Below are 20,493 nucleotides of genomic sequence, written 5' to 3'. Positions count from 1 at the left end.
AAGTTTAAAAATAAAGATGAGGGACTCCCATGGCTGTCCAGGGTTATGACTCTGTGTTTCCAAAGCAGGCGGTACAGGTTTGATCCTTGTTTGGGAAACTAAGATCCCACATGCTGTGGGGCATGGCCAAAAAATTAAATTTTTTTAAAAGTAAAGATTCTTGCTTTTATCATACTAGATTTAGAAAAAGAAAACTGATATATAAGTTGAATTTTAAAACTTACAAGAAGAATAAGTTTTTATAAATGTTATAGTAAACTAGTCTTCATTCACAAAAACGTGAGTAAAGCCATAAATGGTTTTGTTTGTTTGGTTCACAAAATCCCCTATGGATACTTAAAAATTATATTAGGACACAATCAAATAAAATTCAGGTTTCCCACAAAGGAATTCACTTTTAAACTATATACATACACAATATTATGTTATATTATATTATATAAGAGAAAGAGAGAGACAGGAGAGACAGAAGCAAATGTGGTAGAATATTAACAGTTGGTGAATCAAGGTAAATGGCATAAATTTTTACTCCTCTCTCAATTTTTCTTTGTATTTGAAAATTTTCAAGACAACAAACTTAAAAATGAGCTGTATTGTCTGAATTAATCCCATATATTCAATGTATGCTAAGTGAGAAGTATAATAAGAAAAATAACAAAAGCTAAAAAATAAAGATGCTTTGTATCTGGACTTAAGAAATATAATTTGGTAGAAAAGAATTATATCAGAACTCATGTGTAAGCAAGTTCTTTGGAACTAGAAAGGGTGGGAGGAAGAACATAATTTGTATCAAATTCAGTCAGTGTTATCTTCACTAGAATTTTCATATCCATATGTGGAAAAAGAATATTTTGAGATAAAATGCATTCAGTGGTTAGAGATATGAACCATGGGATTCCTGCACTACTTGAACACAGATAAAAGAGAGTCATGCTGAATTCATTAAAAGGCTTTGGGGATCATTATCTCTATGGAATAAATGAATGAGTTGACCCATAAAAAAGCTAACTGACTACTGAACCACCAGAGCAAGGGTTTTTCTGAAATTTTTAAAAACTATTATAGCTTCCACATAAAATATAAAGGCCATTTCACATGGATGAACTTAAGAGATTTTCATACAAAGTGAAGTAAGCTGGACACAGATAAATATCATATGATACCATTTATATGTGGAACCTAAAAATAAAATGATACAAATGAACTTATTTATGCACAGAAGTAGACCCACAGACATAGAAAACAAATCTATAGTTACCAAAGGGGAAAGAGGTGTGGGATAAATTGGGAATATGGGATAAATGTGGGATAAATGTGGGATTAACAGACACACATTACTATATTCAAAACAAACAGCAAGGATCTACTGTATAACACAGGGAACTATAAACAGTATTTTGTAATAACTCATAATGGAAAAGAATCTGAATAAGAACGTATACATGTGTATAAATCAACTATACTTCAATAAATAATAACAAACTATAAAGGTCATTTTGTAAAACTGTCCTAAACAGAACTTATTTTTCTAATATGGCCTGGGTGAATGTTTAATGCATAATAGGCACCCCAAAATTTTTTTTCTTTAAAATCACAACAGTTTTATACTTCTTAAGATTGTAATGTACTTTAATTTCCTAAAATATTTATAGAATTTTTATATGTGAAAATATTATTATGGAAAATAATCTTTATTTTATTTCACATCAATTTTGTTGCACTTATCCCAATTTGAACACTGTTTCCAAGTTCTATTAATACTCGTTTTAATCAATATAAATTTAACAGATAAGTTTCACATGAAGCCACTAGATGGAGCCATATGATACCAAATGTGTGTGTATATGTATATATGTGTGTGTATGTGTGTGTGTGTACGAGAGTGTGTGTGTGTGTGTGTGTATGCACACATACATACAGAGGGCAGGTTATCTGCAAAACGGAAAAGATGGATGATATATTATCAATTTTAAACAATTTCCCTTTTTGTATTCAGATAAAAGAAAATGGCTTGTGAACAATTCAAATAACACAATATGAACTGTATGATTTAAACTTCAAAGAAGCTAGACAGGTGCTAAAAACTATATGCTATATAAACTGAAACAAATGTGTTTCTGTTAGAAACATTAGATTTTCCTCAGAATGGAAAGATTCTCCTTTCACATTATATTATCACTCTGAAGAACAAAATAAACTCATAGTAACAGATAATAATGATTTTTGGTAAAATACTTTCCCAAGAAAATATGAACACTTTGATGAAAAATAATAAATTAGAATAAAGCTTTAGGCACAAATGTTAACTAATAGTAATTAAATGAGCAAAAAACTCAATATTATTATAAATATTGATACTATTTATGGCAACTATACAATTTCTAGCTGAAAACTTAAAAATCATAACCATTTGGTATAGAGAAAATTTATGAATCAATATTCTGCTATTTTATAAAGCATAAAAATAGTATCTGGATAATTCAAACCTTCATGGATTAAAAAGAAAAATGTTTAATACAAATAGTAAAATATGTTTTAGAGCTTCAATGAGAAGAACAGAACTACTCAAACTTTTAGTTTTCTGTGTCTATGGAGACATTTAATAAGCGTATGAACTTGGCCATACATTTAACTGGCATTTATTTTGACATTCTGAATGCAAATAACCAACTTAATTTGTGAGCCATGTATTATTTTTCATTGTTATAACACTGATTTCTGATGGTAACTGATGCTATGTTAATCTTAGTTGGTCAAGTGTGGTTATAATTAAAAAATAAAACACATCTGCAGGGTATTTTGACAGGTGAATGTAACTTATCATTGTCATGTTCAACAATAGTCTCTGTGTACAGACAGGATAAGAGTGGAAACAGTTCTGCACTGGAAACCTGGCAAACTAAGCCCCCAGCCCTAAATCTGCAATTTGTGCCAACTGTTCAGAATCTCACTGCCTCAGTTATTTGGAGAATCAGAGAGATGTACGAGTGATTTCCTGAGGTTGTCATGCTTCTCTATGTGTGAGTGCTAAGTCGCTTCAGTTCTATAAGACTCTTTGCTACCCATGGACTTCAGCCGGCTGCTAGGCTTCTCTGTCCATGAGACTCTCCAAGCAAGAATACTGGATGGAGTACGATGCCATGCCCTCCTCCAGGGGAATCTTCCTGACCCAGGCATCGAACTCATATCTTCTGCATTGCAGGCAGAATCTTTACCCACTGAACCACTTAGGAAGTCCCCTCTTCTCTCTGCTGCCCTTTCATTTGTTTGTTTTTTGCCTGGAATCTCTACCTCCCTGCTTCAGTCTTTACTCCCCATTTATCTGGCCATGGCCCAGGTAAATGAAATCTTCCCTGACCAAACTTGTGTTACTTTAGTAGTTCCCAGTACCTCCACAGCCCCCATGCCTATTTCTATCATATTTCTTACAGTACTATACTTTGTCTCCTGTGTTTGACATTGTTTCTCACTAGACTGCAGACTTCTTGATGTTGCTATATTCTTTTGTCACCAATATCTTACACAGTGTCTAAAACACAGAAGATGCTCAATAAGCATTTGTTGAACCAAAGAATGGCATAATTAATTAGCAAGAGAATATATCTAACATTTTTAGTTTATGAAAACTATGAAGTGCAATTTAAAGAAAACCTCAGGATGAAATACTGATTTTTCAAAAATGCTTCAGGGAAAATAGAGCAAAAGAAAGAAAAACTTATTAGCCTTTACATGAATAACACTGCATTTTTGTTCCTTAAGAACCTTGTTATTTAACGGTTTTAATTTATGAACACAGAGACTCTATTTTCTTCTAGTATCTGTTCCTAAAACTTTCAGCCCCAAAGACTGTGTCTACAAATAACTGTTTGTAAGAAAGAAAAGAACAGTATCATTTGAGCTGGAAAAATACAAAAACAAATTCATTGCAAATAATTCTAAGTTAAAATGCATAATTAAAATACTTTTCTACACAGCTCCTTTTTTACAATACAAACTCTAATTGAAGTTTTAGTGAAACATACTTCATTCCCTTAATATTTTATCAAACTTATCAAGAGCTTAGTTCAAAGACAGTATTACTAATCAGTTTTTACTCACCATGTTGTAAATATAGGTTTTTAATTGTTTAGTGAGAAAAATTCACAGTTTTTCATGTCCTCATTTTCTTAATTCTTGCTCAAGCATTTCTCCTATTTATGTTGTAAACAGATCTGCATAATTTGTGAAACCTACTTGCCTTATGAAAAAGACAGACTTAACTGTATATTTTATAATTGAACTTTATCATTTTATTAGAAAATCATTCTATTTTAGAGGCACTATTTCACAGAGTGACTGTGACATGCATAACTACCAACAAAATGCATTTGGAAGGATGAGGATTGGTAAGAATGGTCTATAGATTCCAACCTCCCAATTCACACAATCTGCACAGAACACTGAAAAGAAATCAGAAAAAGCAGATCCTTTTATTAGTTACTTAGTTGTTGTTTGGACTTTTTCTTTGATTTTGCTTTAGCAAACAACATTAGCTATCAGTGTTAAGAAGGTTGTTTCTGTGGCATGAAGGAAAAAGAAAAATGTGTTTAGAATCTGTTTATTTGCATTTTCTGGCATCTGTGACAATACTGCGAGTTTCCTTGGTGGCGAGCCAATGGCACTGATGCCAGCATGGTCAAACCAGATTTCTAAGGGGAAGAATGTCAATGGGGAACTGAACATGGCATTACTTTTCTCCTATCATTTTTGATTTTTTGTTTGTTTTGAGGAAAGCATAACCAAGTCGTTAAATAGCCCTTTAGCAACTAGTAGCGATGTCCAGAAGCAACAGTCAGCCTGTGGATGCTTGGCATTCAACCAAATGAGAGAGCACAGTAGTCTTGGATTAAAAATTACAGACACTCTTTAGGGACAGAGACAGGAACATGGTAAGGAAATGGATTTCTACACAGTTTGGTCGAATTCAAGAAATGAATCAGCACATTCACTTACTATGTTTATAGAGGTTGTAATCATAAAGACTTATATTTTACCTTCATCTCGATGATTTCATTTATTTTTCTAATATTTATGAAGTCCTATTTTGTGCCAGAACTATTCATTTATAATTCTACCCTGAATATATAGTTAATCAAATAGAAGCATTTATTTATAAAAAACATTTTCATAATATTAAGAGCTTGAAATAATCACTTAAATTTTCCCTGAATGAATTCTGACTCCCTTTCCTTCAATCAACATTGACCTTTAGTTTACAGAATTTGTAATGAGGGGATATATTCACAAAGGTCTCATGATAAAACAAAAGTGCAGGAAGAAAATCTCAGTAGCTATAAACTTGTATAATCTTATTTGCTGAAAAATGTAACATGGGACGTAAAAAGTGTGGAAAGAAAATTTCAGAGACTGTGAAATATCTCATTCATGATTATTTGTTGATATAAAAATTTGTAAGTCTTTAACTTGAAAGTATCCTAAAAAATTCTAACAAAAAAGCTAACACTTTCAAAGCAAAGTGTGAAAAGGTACCTGACAAATCAAAGTGGTTCTCCCCCAAACATTAGCAACATGTACATTAGCATACTTTAGGCACTTCAAGTATGGTATGTATTAAATTACCCCTAGAATTGGCAATAAAAACCTGAGTCAGAATGAAATGTGTTTTTTTTTAAAAAAAAAAAACAGCAATAGAATTGAGTGGACAAACTATCAAAGAAATCCCAAAGTTACTTAATAAAGAGAATATTGCAATGTTACATCAAATTTACACTGACGCAAAAAAAAAAAAAAGCCAGCTAATAGGTTTACTTCCTGAAGAAAATGACACATGACACAAAGAAAATATTTCCTGAATTTTGGTTGGCCAGCCAGCAAACCTAATAATCTTTAGTGGCAAGGTAAGTTCTCAGTATCTTTGCTTGATTCAAAAGGTACAGACAAGTAATACAGCAATTCAATTTACTAAGTAATTCACTGTTTCAACAAACTATTTTTAAAACCAGATTGCAATGCCTTACCTTCTTCAGATATTTATTTAAGACCCTTTTATATGTAATATTTTCCAATGAGTCAACTCTTCGCATGAGGTGGCCAAAGTATTGGAGTTTCAGCTTCAGCATCAGTCCTTCCAATGAACACCCAGGACTGATCTCCTTTAGGTTGGACTGGTTGGATCTCCTTGCAGTCCAAGGGACACTCAAGAGTCTTCTCCAATACCACAGTTCAAAAGCATCAATTCTTTGGCGCTCAGCCTTCTTCACAGTCCAACTCTCACAACCATACATGACCACTGGAAAAACCATAGCCTTGACTAGATGGACCTTTGTTGGCAAAGTAATGCCTCTGCTTTTTAATATGCTATCTAGGTTGGTCATAATCAGCGTTTGGGGCAGGAGGAGAAGGGGATGACAGAGGATGAGATGGCTGGATGGCATCACTAACTCCATGGACATGAGTTTGAATAAACTCTGGGAGTTGGTGATGGACAGGAAGTCCTGGCATGCTGCGATTCATGGGGTTGCAAAGAGTTGGACACGACTGAGTGACTGAATTGAACTGATATGTAATATTAGTGATGACAGTAGGGGGGAAATGTGGCTAAACATATAGAAGTATTGCACCTGTGATATGAATTTATAATGCCACCATAATAAATTATGCTAATACAAAGTAGGGTTTAAAAAGAAAGTCTAATTAATGTATGATTTCATCTTGATTGGCTTCTGAACATACAGAACATGGCTCAATAAGGAGCTTGTTTTACTCTTTAAATCTTGCTTCACACAGAATCGTTTTCAGTTACTAACGTTTCCATTCTAAATTAGACTGTAAATTTAATAAAATGTTCATTAACTTGTCTATCACCTAGCTAATAATGTTTATTTCTTATTTGGCTTTTCAGTAAGCTTTTACTCCATGTGATCTTTAGTCAGCTGAATTTAAGTTAAATAAAATGAAATTTGTATCTAAAATTAACATATTATGAGAAATTATGATTCGTGAGCATGTTTTTTCTTTCAGGGCCTTGTTAGTTTTATAAGTACAGTTACAGAGTTTTTTCTTTTTTTTAACTCATGAAAGCGAATCTTAATGTGGACAGGCACTAAAAATTAAGTGTGACCTATAATTAACACAGAAGCAGAAATGGTCTAACCATGGTCATCTTTTTGCTGAGTCCTGTCTTAACCCAACAGTAGAGAACATATGTGGTCATAAAATACCACATTAATGCATTCTTTCCCTGTCAAGAGTAAGCTACACCGAGACTGCCAATTTCCATCTCAGGTAGCTCCATTTTTTCCAACTCAAATTCCTGCTGCTTTTTCATTTGAGTGAATTATTTCTACTTCCTGTCTTTTAAAGAGTTGCTGGCTCACAAAGGTTATCAGATTTCCTTCCCAGTGGCTGCTGCATATCCACAGTAAGTGAATGATCTCTCAAAGGTACTTTGAGATGAAAGCTAGTGGATAAATTAGAAGAATTATATTTTTATTTCTTCTCTTTGGAGGGATTATTCTATAGCTTTTGTGTTTAGCTTGGAGGACTCTCAAGATTTGATTTTTCTTCTAAATAAGTGAAACAGTCACCCAGATGGCAAACACTTCACATTTTAGCATAGTGTAATTCGATTTGGAAGTCCAATGAAACTACTTGGAAATGTCCCTCCAGTAATATTTCCCCTCTTAAAAAATTCAGTTTTAAATTTCTGGTTTCACACATAAACAAGCTCCAGAAAGGCTGAGTGGAGAGTGGTGGGATGGCTAAAAAAAGTTACTTTTAACCATGTAAAAAAATGTTAAAAATAAATGGTGTTCTAATTGTCTTAGGATTTTACCAGAGAAGGAGTGCCTACTGTGTAATTTTTAACTTTCAATACCTTTTATAAGGTTCTGTGAATACCATCCCCTAATTTGTTTTTGGTTTGTTTGTTTACGAACACTTATATTTCATTCAGAAATCCAATGGACAGAGGAGCCGGGCAAGCCACAGTCCATGAGGGTCACAAGAGTCAGCAACTAAACAAGAATATTCATAGGAGACTCTTCTGTGCGATATATTGTATGGTAAAAGAAAGATAAGACAGTCTCATTCTTCCAGACATATTCAAATTTTAAGTCTATGAAGTTATAAAAATCAATAGAAACATTTGAAAAATTGTATGAGTCTATCAAATGCATATATTTTAATTCATATGCTGCCAACCTACTAAGAATTTCTAACACTTGTTAGAAATTTGGCATTCTCCAAAAGTGGAACTCTTAAGGCTTGATTCCAACTAAGTCCAAACTGACTTAAACAACTCTATTCCCATATTTAAAATCTCCCTTCTTCATACTGTGTTTATACACACACACACACACACACACACACACACACACAGTTAAGTCAAGGAACTCAGGATATCTTAGTATTTTCTTTAAAATTTTATATTCTTTAAAAATACCTCTTTATTAAAGATCCTGAAGAAATAATTACTTTGTGAAATTCTCATTAACAGGTCTTTCAAATTATGAAACTGAAGTAAATTAAATGTCCCTACTGATTAAAGCTAACAAGATTTTTGTTCTACAAGCAAATATACATATATATAAAAGCTGTACTTATTTGGACCTGAGTACCATGATAGGCATGGTGGGGCAGGGGGAATGGGGTGCAAGGCCAATCAGAATCAACTGTCTGGAATAAATTCAGGGAATGTGTTGTCTCTAGAATATCCAGGAACATTTGCATCAACTCTAAATCAAGCATTGATTGATCATATTTTGATGATTCATCAGTGGGGAAAGAAAAAGTCTTATTCTGAGATTTAAGTGAGGTTTTCATGAATCTCATCTAATTTAACTGAAAGCCAATTGAAAACTAGATCTGACATGGCCAGTTTGTTCTATTATTCCAATGCGGACACAGTTTGAGTCAGTCAACCTCTATGGCTTACATTTTAAAATAACAGGAATCTAAATAAGTGACTCAAGTTCTAAGTTGAGATGACTTTCTGCTGAATTCTACTGATACAGAGAAAGGCACCAGGAAAAGACTATTAGAAGTTCCCATAAAGAATAATTAAAACAGAAAGAATAGGCACATGTTAAAATAGTTTCGTTTCTCTAGCTATATTTTTATAAAGTATTTACATAATTGTATTTTATGAACAATAAATGATAATACAAAACACCTTCTATTAGGTATTGACAATTTGAGTTTTCTGGATGGCATACCCTGTAACTTCATAGCACTGTACTTACATGGGTAAAGCTGGCTCAAGTGAGCATGGCTCCAAAATTAATATCTTGCTCCCAGAACCGATAAATAGATACGACACAGCAACGTATATGAAGGAACACCAAAGACGCGAACTGAAGTTTCATAATCAATATGATACCACCTGATGTCTGCAGCCATGAAATTTACCTATTAAAGTGGAGATGAAGGAGGAGCTGGGATCAAAGGGACATCTGCCCCTTCCTCTCTCAGATCTGTGCGATTCCAGGTGAAAAAGGGGAGCCTGTCCAGAAAACCAGAAAAACCATTATGTATCTGCCAACTTTAATAAGAAGCTAATTTCTCAGAAGAAAATATATTCAACATTGATTATTTACAAAACAAGTACTTAAATAAGGCTCCAGTGAGAAACATCAAGGAATTCAGGAACAAATTGGATTTTATAAATAAATATGTGGATTTTAAGGCCCATGTGGTTTTCTCACTCCTCTCAAAAAGCATGCAGGTGCTGAAATTCACAATTTTTATCATTTCATCACACAGTATTAGCTATGTTGAGATGTCAGTTAAATAATCCAAATAAATGGAGACTTGATGGGGGTAAGAAAAGGTTAGCAAAAAGGAGACTCATTGATAAACATGGAAATGGGCTTTTATTCCACAAAAGCCATTATTGATTTTTTTTGAATAATCTCTAAAAGAATATAACATGTTTTGTCAATAATTTGGAATATCTATTTTCAATCATTTTTATTCCTTATCACATTCTCTTTGCATAGACATCTAATATTCAATAATTTAGAGAATGATTACTACATAATCACTGGGACATATATATCTGGAAGTTGATGCCACATTATAAACAATATTTCAGTACGTTTTCACACAAATGAGATACTGAAAATAAATATATTCTAGAAAATTACTACTTTATTGGTTCCCAGTGCAATTGCATAACTACAGGACTTTTCCTAAGTGTTCTCAGATTTCAAAATTCTCATTAATGACTATTTCTATAATTAATTTTCATTAAGTGTGCTATAAGTGGCTTCAGTTTAAAAAAATGTAGTTTGGCAAAGTGACAATAAAAGTCAATATATAAAATTTTGTAGGGGAAAAACTACCTTGCAATAGAATGTTGCCAATACTGCCCATTGCAGCCTCTATAAATAGCCCTGCTCATCTATAAATCATGAATCTGTACACAATCCAAAGTTCTGAGGACCCTATGAAGGTTGCATACACTTTTCTACAATTCCATCTTGACTTCCCAATAACCAGCTCATTTACTCCACATTATCTATCCTGTCCTTTTCTTGTTGTTCTTTTTCAACTTTTCTCTTTCTCTCTGATATTCTAAAGTCATTGATCCTGCCATTCCAAGGCTTTTCTAGTAAGTGCAGAGATCACCTGACCCCTATAAACGTCTTGTCTTGTCTTTGGAAATGAACCATAGTCTATAGAACAAAGAAATACAAGAAGGCAAAGAGGTTGTCTGAGAGAAGGTCTTACAAACAGCTGAGAAAAGAGAAGTGAAAGGCAAAGGAGAAAGGGAAAGCCATACCCAACCAAAGGCTGGGTTCCAGAGAACAGCAAGGAGAGAGTGAACAATGCAAAGAAATAAAGGAAAACAAAACAACGGAAAAGACTAGAGATCTCTTCAAGAAAACTGGAGATACCAAGGGAGCATTTCATGCAAGGATGGGCAAATAAAGGACAGAAATGGCTAAGAAGAGATTAAGAGAGGTGGCAAGAATACACAGAAGAGATATACAAAAAAGTCTTAATGACTCGGATAACCACAATGGTGTGGTCACTCACCTAGAGCCAGACATTCTCTGGCGTGAAGTAAAGTGGGCCTAAGGAAGCATTATTGTGAACAAAGCTAGTGCAGGTAATGGAATTCCAGCTGAGCTGTTTCAAATGCTAAAAGTTGATGTTGTTAATGTGCTACACTCAATACGTCAGCAAATCTGGAAAACTCAACAGCGGCCACGGGACTGGAAAAGGTTAGTTTTTATTCCAATCCTAAAGAAGGGCAATGCCAAAAAATGTTCAAACTATTGCACAATTGTTCTCATTTCATATGCTAGCGAGGTAATGCTCAAGATCCATCAGGCTAGGTTTCAGCAGTATGTGAACTGAGAACTTCCAAATATACAAGCAGGATTCAGAAAAGGCAGAGGGATCAGAGATCAAATTGCCAATATCTTTTGGATCATAGAGAAAGCAAGAGAATTCCAGAAAAAAACATCTACTTCTACTTCATTTACTTTGTTAAAGCCTTTGACTATATGGATCACAACAAACTGTGGAAAATTCTTAAAGTGATGGGAATACCAGAACACCTTAGTTATCCCCTGAGAAACCTGTACGCAGGGCAAGAAGCAACAGTTAGAACAGGACATGGAACGATGGACTGGTTAAAAACTGGGATAAAGAGTATGTCAAGGCTGTGTACTACCAACCTGTTTATTTAACTTATATGCAGAGTACATCATGCAAAATGCAGATTGGATGACTAACAAGCTGGAATCAAGAGACTGGGAGATTTATCAACAATCTCAGATATGCAGATGACACTACTCTATTGGCAGAAAGCCAAGAGGAATTAAAGAGCTTCTTGATGAGGGTGAAAAAGTAGAATGAAAGACCTGGCTTAAAACTCAACATTCAAAAAGATGCTTGCTGCCTGGAAGGAAAGCTATGACAAACCTAGTCTTTATTAAAAAGCAGAGACATTGTTTTGCTAACAAAGGTCTGTGTAGTCAAAGCTATCATTTTTTCAGTAGTCATGTATGGATGTGAGAGTTGGACCATGGAGAAGGCTGAGCGCCAAAGAATTGATCTTTCAAATTGTGGTGCTGGGAAAGGCTCTTCAGAGTCCCTTGGACAGCAAAGAGATCAAACCGGTCAATCCTAAAGGAAATCAATCCTGAATATTCACTAGAAGGACCGATGCTGAAGCTCCAATACTTTGTCCACCTGATGTAAAGAGCTGACACATTGGAAAAGACCCTGATGCTGCGAAGGATGAGGGCAGGAGAAGAAAGGGACCACAGAGGATAAATGCTTGGATGGCATCACTGACTCAATGGACATGAGTTTGAAGAAACTAAGGGAGATTTATTTGTGAAGGACACAGAAGCTGGAGGGCTGGAGTCCGTGGCATTGCAAAGAGTCAGACACAACTTAGCGACTGAACAACCACCACTATGGAACAAAAGTGGCCTCCAAATGCCACTTTTAGTCATAGAGGTATGACTAAATTGATATTTTAAGCCAAAAAAAGTTGACCAATTTAGATACTTCACATAATCGGTAGAGAGCAGGAATGGCCATAACTAACTTGAGACATTTTTGTGTTCACTTCCCATTGATGATAGATTTGCAATGACATGAAAAGAAAATATTTGTTGAAATAAGATAGAATTACTGGTCTGCCAAACTAACACTTATGTTGAAAGGGTTTCATCTACATTTGTAAAACAGATCCAAAGCATTATATGGAGGAGGGAGTGGTTAAGCATATGAATATAATACTTGATACCCCTTTAGTGACTGCTACCTTGTATTGGTAAATACTTGGTAAAAAAACAGGTAGGGTATACATAATATACTTATTCTAATATAGTCAAATGTCTAAATGCTTGGTCACAGAATGCAGCTGAAGAAATATACTAAAAGGCTTTCTTAAATCAAGACTCTCTATAGCTTCAACATTCTGTGATGCTCAATTTTTTTTGTCTCTAATGACTGATGAAGCGAATTTATCTAGTGGATACAAATATCCTAAATATTAAAATTAAAACTGCAAGAGAAAAACAAATATATTCCTTATTTACTCAAGGAATTACAACAAATTCATTTAAATTTAAACTATCAAGTGAGTGAAACAGAAAATGCAAACTGTAAGAGTGCTAAGATCAAGAGAATCTTCTATTTTAAAGAACCACTGAGTTAAATGAAGGAAATAAAGTCACAATCTTAGAAAAGTCACAGATTTTTAAAACTAGAAATCATAATTTAGTCTTCTGAAGCCAATATTGATTTGTGAATTTCAGCATGTTTCTGAGATATCAAATATCTAACAGAGCAGTATCTTCATCAGTCAAGAGAAGTAAACTAAATCAAGCAGAAACTATATTCACAAAATCATATAACCCTAACATTCTGAAAATAAATAAGTGGAACCCAGGATGCATGAAGCACAATTCTGTGCAATACATAAAATCTATCTGAATCTGTAAAAGGATATAACTCTTTTATGAAACTTCAAATTTGAAAATGGAATACCGAATATTAAATGCTCATATATTCTCAGAGATCTACACCTCAAATTCAAGCTCAGATGTAGCTTAACTGAACCCTTTCTGACTTTCTCCAGAATTCTTCAAATCTCTCTCTAATTAATTTGATTAACACCTAAAGCTACCTGAACACATTATAAATTAAATCTTTTTGCTTGCTTCTCACAGCAATATTAAAAATCCACATTCTTGAATAGCTTAAAGGACAAACATATCTATCAATCTAATTTTTTGAAATTTGTAGTCTCAGTGTACGCATATATCAAATCATCATGTGTGTGTGCATGCTAAGTTGCTTCAGATGTAATGTTAAACATCTGGCAATTTTTTTGTCAATTAGATCTCAATAAAGCTGAAAAATTCATATATTCCATAATTTGTTGTTTTTCACCCCACATATTAAAAAGTAAAGACATTACTTGGCCAACAAAGGTCCATCTAGTCAAGGCTATGGTTTTTTCCAGTAGTCATGTATGGATGTGAGAGTTAGACTATGAAGAAAGCTGAGCGACGAAGAACTGATGCTTTTGAACTGTGATGTTGGAGAAGACTCTTGAGAGTCCCTTGGGCTGCAAGGAGATCCAACCAGTCCATCCTAAAGATCAGTCCTGGGTGTTCATTGGAAGGACTGATGCTGAAGTTGAAACTCCAATACTTTGGCCACCTAATGCGAAGAGCTGACTCACTGGAAAAGACCCTGATGCTGGGAAAGATTGAGGGCAGGAGGAGAAGGGGACGACAGAGGATGAGATGGTTGGATGGCATCACCGACTCCATGGACATGAGTTTGGGTAAACTCTGGGAGTTGGTGATGGACAGGGCGGCCTGGCGTGCTGCGATTCATGGGGTTGCAAAGATTTGGACACGACTGAGTGATTGACCTGTACTGAATGATTTTTAAGAAAGATAAACAGTTGGAATATCTCTGCTTTAGATAAGAATCACTATCTTTATTAAAAAGGAGAAAGGACACAGTCATTTCATCCATACATAACCCTTGGTTACTAATACTCAAGGAGTCAATTAATACAAAAATGGATGACAATGTTAACAAGATTGTAAATTGTGATGCATCCTTTTTAAATTTGAAGACTATGTAATGTGTTTGAAGTCTATAATACTTGCAACAAAATAATGAAGAGCTGTTTTGAACACCTGAAAGTTCTGTTAACTCCTGTCTTATTACTTTGACCCTACCATCTTTGACCCTGTCCCCACACCTGGATAGTTGCTAAATGAACATTTTTAATTAATAAATTAGGGTATCAGTACATAGTACAGCAAGTTCTATACTTATTTTTATTAATCAGAACATACCTTTCTTTAGAAGTATAATATAGGATTCTGTCAATATCACTTATTTAAATCACTGAGCTTTAACAATAATATTGCATCCCTACTTTTTACTTTGTTTTTTAATGACTAAGTTAAATGAAGTTGTAACAAAAATGTGTTGACCAGTTTTGTTTTCCAGTTTTTTTTTTTTTTTTAGCAAAGGCTATTATAATACTATGACTAAAATAACATCTGATAATAAAAGCTAGTGAAGGGTTGGCATTTTTCATGTGAATGACTTGAGAGTCTAAGTACAGCTATGATCACACACAACCTTACATTCCTATTATTTTGAATTTAGCCTTGTTTGCTGATGAGGGTTTCCCTGGTGGCTCAGCTGGTGAAGAACCTAACTGCCAATGCAAGAGATTCAAGAGACATAGGTTAGTCCCTAGGTTGGGAAGATTCCCTGGAGAAGCAAATGGCCACCCACTCCAGTATTATTGCCTAGAAAACTCCACAGACAGAAGGGACTGGCAGGCTACATAGTTCATGGAGTCACAAAGAGTCAGACACCACTGTGCAACCAATTCAGTTGTTTGCTGATACAAGGTATACAGTTTCATTGCAGCTGTAGCCTCATTAATTTTATCTGAGCACCTTATGTACAATCATAACCTTAAAGCATAATTAGATGACAATTTAGAGAAGCTAAACAGACAAAGCAATGCCAGAAAAAGTCAGAAGATAAAATTATCTCACACCTTATCAATATTTTATGACATGGTAGAAACAAACAAACAAAAAATCTGCCTATGGTGAAAGTTAATCAAACCTAAAAATGGTTTGCCTCTTGAACATACTCAAAACTCCTATTTTTGTCACAACAAACTTGGTTGATAACAAGCATGATATTTCCATTGAACAAATCATAAATGATGAACAAGTTCAGAAAGTTAATTACTACTGGAGATAAGATGATACTAAAGCCATATTTCTGGTCTAATTTTATTGCTTCTCTGAAAATTTTTCACCACGCCTTCTGAAATCCTTATTTCATGATGGTGAAAGTCGCTTAGTCGCATCCAACTCTTAGGGACCCCATGGACTATACCCATGACCATGGAATTCTCCAGGCCAGAATACTGGAGTAGCCTTTCCCTTCTCCAGGGGATCTTCCCAAGCCAGGGATTGAACACAGGTCTCTGGCATTGCAGCCGGATTCTTTACCAGCTGAGCCACAAAAGAAGTCCAAGAATACTGGAGTGGGTAGCTGATCCCTTCTCTAGCAGATCTTCCCAACCCAGGAATTGAACCAGGGTCTCCTGCACTGCAGGCAGATTCTTTACCAACTGAGCTATCAGGGAAGCCCATTTCATGATAAGTAAACTGCTAAGACCACACTCAATTTACAACAGGCTTCAACACCTCCACGCCTTAATTAAGTCATAGCTCCCATACTCAGCATAATCATGTTCATGTCCTAATGCCTGGAACCTATGAATATCTCATTTTGCATAATAGCAAAAGGGCTATAGGGATGCTGCCAAGAATTATCCAGGTGAGCCCAATGTCATTATATGAGTCCTAAAAATAGAGATTTGTTGATGATAGCCAAGAACCAACCAGGGTGATGCAGTGTGGGGAAAATTAGACCTGCCATTCATTGCTGGCTGTGGCAATGGAAGAAGGGAGCCATGAGTCAAGGAATGTGGGGGTTCTCCAGAAGCTGAAAAAAAGAATGACATGGATTCTCCTAAATCTTTTGGAAGGAATGCATTTCTGTTGACATCTTGATATTATTCTGGGAGAATCATTTTAGACTTCTCACCTACCGAATTATTAGATAAAACATATACTTCATTCTAAGCCACTAAATTTGTGGTAATTTGTTACAGCAGCCTTAAAAAAAATGAATGACACTCCTATGAGGATATTGTTCCATTCAGCTTCTCATCCTTCCAGCTCTTTTACAAGATTAATTACAATATTTTTTATGCAATACAAAGTTGAAACCCTTAATATGAAGGTCCCTTCTCATCTTCTCCTCCTTAGTCAGCCCTCCCTTTGTTCCTGTTCTCTCATCCACATGTCTACCTTCCCTATTTCTATAAACCTACGATAGTGATGCTGCTAAAGTAAACCATTCAAAAATATAAAGCAATCATTTACAATCAGAGATTTTTAGCTCAGCCCTCAATATTGCCAAGGAATGTATTAATATGTTTTCCTGGTCATGTCCTTTTACAACTCCTTTGAGTAGCTATATGCTCAGCTAGTCTGACTCGTGATCTCTCTTGACAATCAGCAGACAATCTCACACCTTATGTCTGATGGAGAAAATCAGTTTCCATTAATAATGTAATTATTTAAATAATCAATTTCCTCTATGCCAGGTCCTGGCCCTGGAACAGAAAACAAAGTAGTAAACAAACCCCAAGCCTCATCAGTCTACTGTTCTCATAAAATTACCCCTGATAGAGTTTCCCTACCCCCCCCCTTTTTTTACCACATCTATCTGCGATATTCGATGCTGTTGCCCACACCATGGCACTTATTTAATTCATGCCTTTACCACTTATCACCTTAATTTTAACACAGCCTCCTGAGCAGTGTCCCCAGCCCCAGCCATTAATCCTTTACTCTGTAGCCACAGACTTCTTTCTGAACTTCCTCTTATCAACTCCCTACTTAAAATCTTTCATTGACTTCCCATAGTCTCTAGAGAACGAAGTCTAAAGCCCTTAGAGTTTTTAACATAGGGACTTAATACAAAAGTACTTCACCTCTAAAATGCTGCTCTCACAGTCTGAGTACCAGCCACTCTTGTAGTTTTTTTCATCTTACTTGGGCTTGTTAATGTGTTTAGGATATTAATGCCCACACAATATTAAAAATTCAGCACGGACCTTATCACTTTCAAGAATCCTGATCTGACTCTTCTGCCGGCCCTAATATTGATTTCTTTCCCTTTCTGTGTCCTCCTGAAGCATCATGTAAATTCCTCTTTTATATCATTTATTTCTCTGTATTATAATTGTCTGATTCTCTTCCCTACTGGTTTGTGAGGCCTCCTTGGGGAAACTGCCTATATGACATTTGTCTTCGATTCCCTGTATCAAATAAAATATCTGACACATAATAAATGCCCAACTGTTCTTGTTTTCTAAATAGTTTTATCTCCTTTGCTGTGTGCTCTTCGTCTATTTTCTAATGGATCTAAAACAATTCACAAAACATAGCTGTGGATAGGCATGTTGATTGAAAACAACAATCTGTACAAACTACAATGTTATGCTATGTTGTACATGCTTTCTTGGGCTTCGCATACAGCACTATCATCATTCTATTTTTTCTATATTTTGATAGCCTTTGGCTTTAGTAAACGTGACTACATTTTTAAAACAACTAAAGGAAAAATAAAAGTGTTTTTTTTAAGATCATCTATTTTCAAAAACATGTTGACAGTTTATGATAAACTCTTGCCAGGGTTAATATACTAAAGGTTAGGGTGGATATAACATAATTTAATATAATACGGCAGTCATTAAAAATAATATCAAGTACTAAAGAAAACAAGAGACAACATATTTTATCTTCAAATATCTTATTAATGACAGCAGGTAATTTGAAGTACTATGAAGGTGTGACTTGGAGGTACAGTTACTTCTTAGGTAAGGTTCCCCTTTTCCACATGACTTTTTTAATGAGGAAAGGTTTTCTCTTGATGCTGTGGTATATCATCATAAAACTCCAAAATTTAAATGACAATAAAGACTGAGTTCTTAATTATTATCTAACAACCAACTTGACAATAGGTTTTAATGAACTAATTGGTATTATGCTCCATGATTTTAGAGGAGAGGCTTTCTTTGTCTTGTTAAGCTACATGTGATAGAAAAATACATTGATCCAAGTCATCTTAATTCCTCAGAATTCTACATATTATTTTGGCAACTTTATACTGAGATGTGGAAATTTTTAAAAGGAAGAAAATTTCCCATAGATAGAAGAGTATTGATGTTATGATAGAAAATAGGCAAATTCTAAACTTTTATTGCTTTGTTTTGCATAGGTCAAGCTAACTTCAAAATTAGCTACAAATTCAAGAATGAAGTTTTTTCACATTATTTTGAGAATTCACTGTGCTCTTAAATTTAGTGCACAATACAATAAAATACTAAGAAGCAAGTAATATAATTTTCTTCCATGAAGTAGACCGCAGCACCCAAACCAACCAGAAAACTTGAGTCATGATGACCTTGTCAATGACCCCAAAGCAATCGAGTTTATGGTTCAAGTAATGTGTAATGCTGGTGTTTAACCCTACTGAGAATGCTGGTCACTACTTACCCTGGCTTTCCATTATCTATGTTTTAACAGCTGGAATTTCTGCTTGAGTTACGTGGCTTAAACTCACAAGACATCGCTGGTATTAACAATGCGGGACGCACTTTTTGTTTCAGTGGGACACAGAGAAGTTTTTCAATAGATCCTTGTGTGCTAGAGAAAAAGCAGGACACCTAGCTTACCAATGTGTGCAGATGCATGTGTTTCTCTGAAAAATGTTTGTAAAGAATAAAGGGTGCATTGTCCCAGGAGAATTTTCTCATTTAGGTCTTGAGAAGAGTCCTCAAAACCCAGAAAGCCTGCTATAAGCTCCTATCAATAGGTGTGAGTTACTACATAATCAGGTGTTAAATGTGATGTCAATTAAATGAAATGAGAGTTTCCCCATTAATAAATCAGCTTTGTGAACTAATACTATTCTTGCCCTCAGCACCACTGAGATATTCTGAAAGATGTCAAAAGTAAATTAGAACATTATAAACACAAGATTGTTTTATTAGCTATTCTAATAGAAAAAAAAAGCAAAATATATAGGCTCACACTCATGTATCCATCAACAAAGGTTGCTTCGATACAAAAATGCTCCAAATAAATAGCATAACACGCACTTAAATTCTTCACACAAAAAATAGCTATTCAACTGTCTGTATCACAAGTTAATTTTGTATGTGATTCACTATATTGTTTATTTTTCCCTTCCTTCTGCCAAGCAATAAAATCATTTATTAAAGAATATGAAACATTTCCCAAAGGCTAAATAAATAAGTTGAAAAAACTGCAAAAAGGAGTGAAGTTGTAAGTAAATGTTTTGACTTTAAAGCTATTAATTTTTCATTTTAATTGATTTTTTCTTTACATTTTTCCCAAAAATGATTCATTATGTTTGTAAAATACTTTAAAATTTAATAAGCATTCTTCCATATATTGTTTCATCCTCAAGATAAATCTGTAAACTAAGACAGGGTCAACAGTATTGTTCACAAATATTACTTTCTAAGTGGGGAATCACAGGCAAGATGAGTTTTTGCGAGTCTCAACAAGTGTCTTCTTGTTCCATATTGTTTGACAGTATTATCCTACTTGCCATTGTAAAAGGAGAATATGGATATGTTTGTGTTGCCAGGCATGGCTGTTTTTTTTTTTTCATGAGATATTCAATGTATAATCAAGGTTTAAAATGTATATTAAGATTTTTTTAAAGAAGACAAGTATCTTATTTATTTATTCAATTATATGTTCAAACGTTTCATTTCTTTAAATATTATTGGAATAGCTTGCAAAAACACTAAAATCCTTTAAAATCTTTAAAAGTCTAAGTAAAATTCTAACTTAATTCTCT

The 20,493-nt window shown here is 34.5% G+C and overlaps 1 protein-coding gene across 1 annotated transcript in view; it reads right to left on the bottom strand.

Moving 5' to 3' along the window:
* Nucleotides 1-20,493, bottom strand: part of SEMA3E (semaphorin 3E) — a 280,371-nt gene that overhangs the window by 53,261 nt on the left and 206,617 nt on the right. Inside the window, exon 5 of the mRNA XM_043873243.1 lies at nt 9,409-9,502. Coding sequence (XP_043729178.1) covers nt 9,409-9,502 — 94 coding nt within the window. The remainder of the gene's footprint in view (nt 1-9,408; nt 9,503-20,493) is intronic.

This window comes from Cervus elaphus, chromosome 18 (genome assembly GCF_910594005.1).
Source record: "Cervus elaphus chromosome 18, mCerEla1.1, whole genome shotgun sequence".
In the NCBI taxonomy this organism is placed as follows: domain Eukaryota; kingdom Metazoa; phylum Chordata; class Mammalia; order Artiodactyla; family Cervidae; genus Cervus; species Cervus elaphus.
This window is presented reverse-complemented; position numbering and strand designations above follow the sequence as displayed.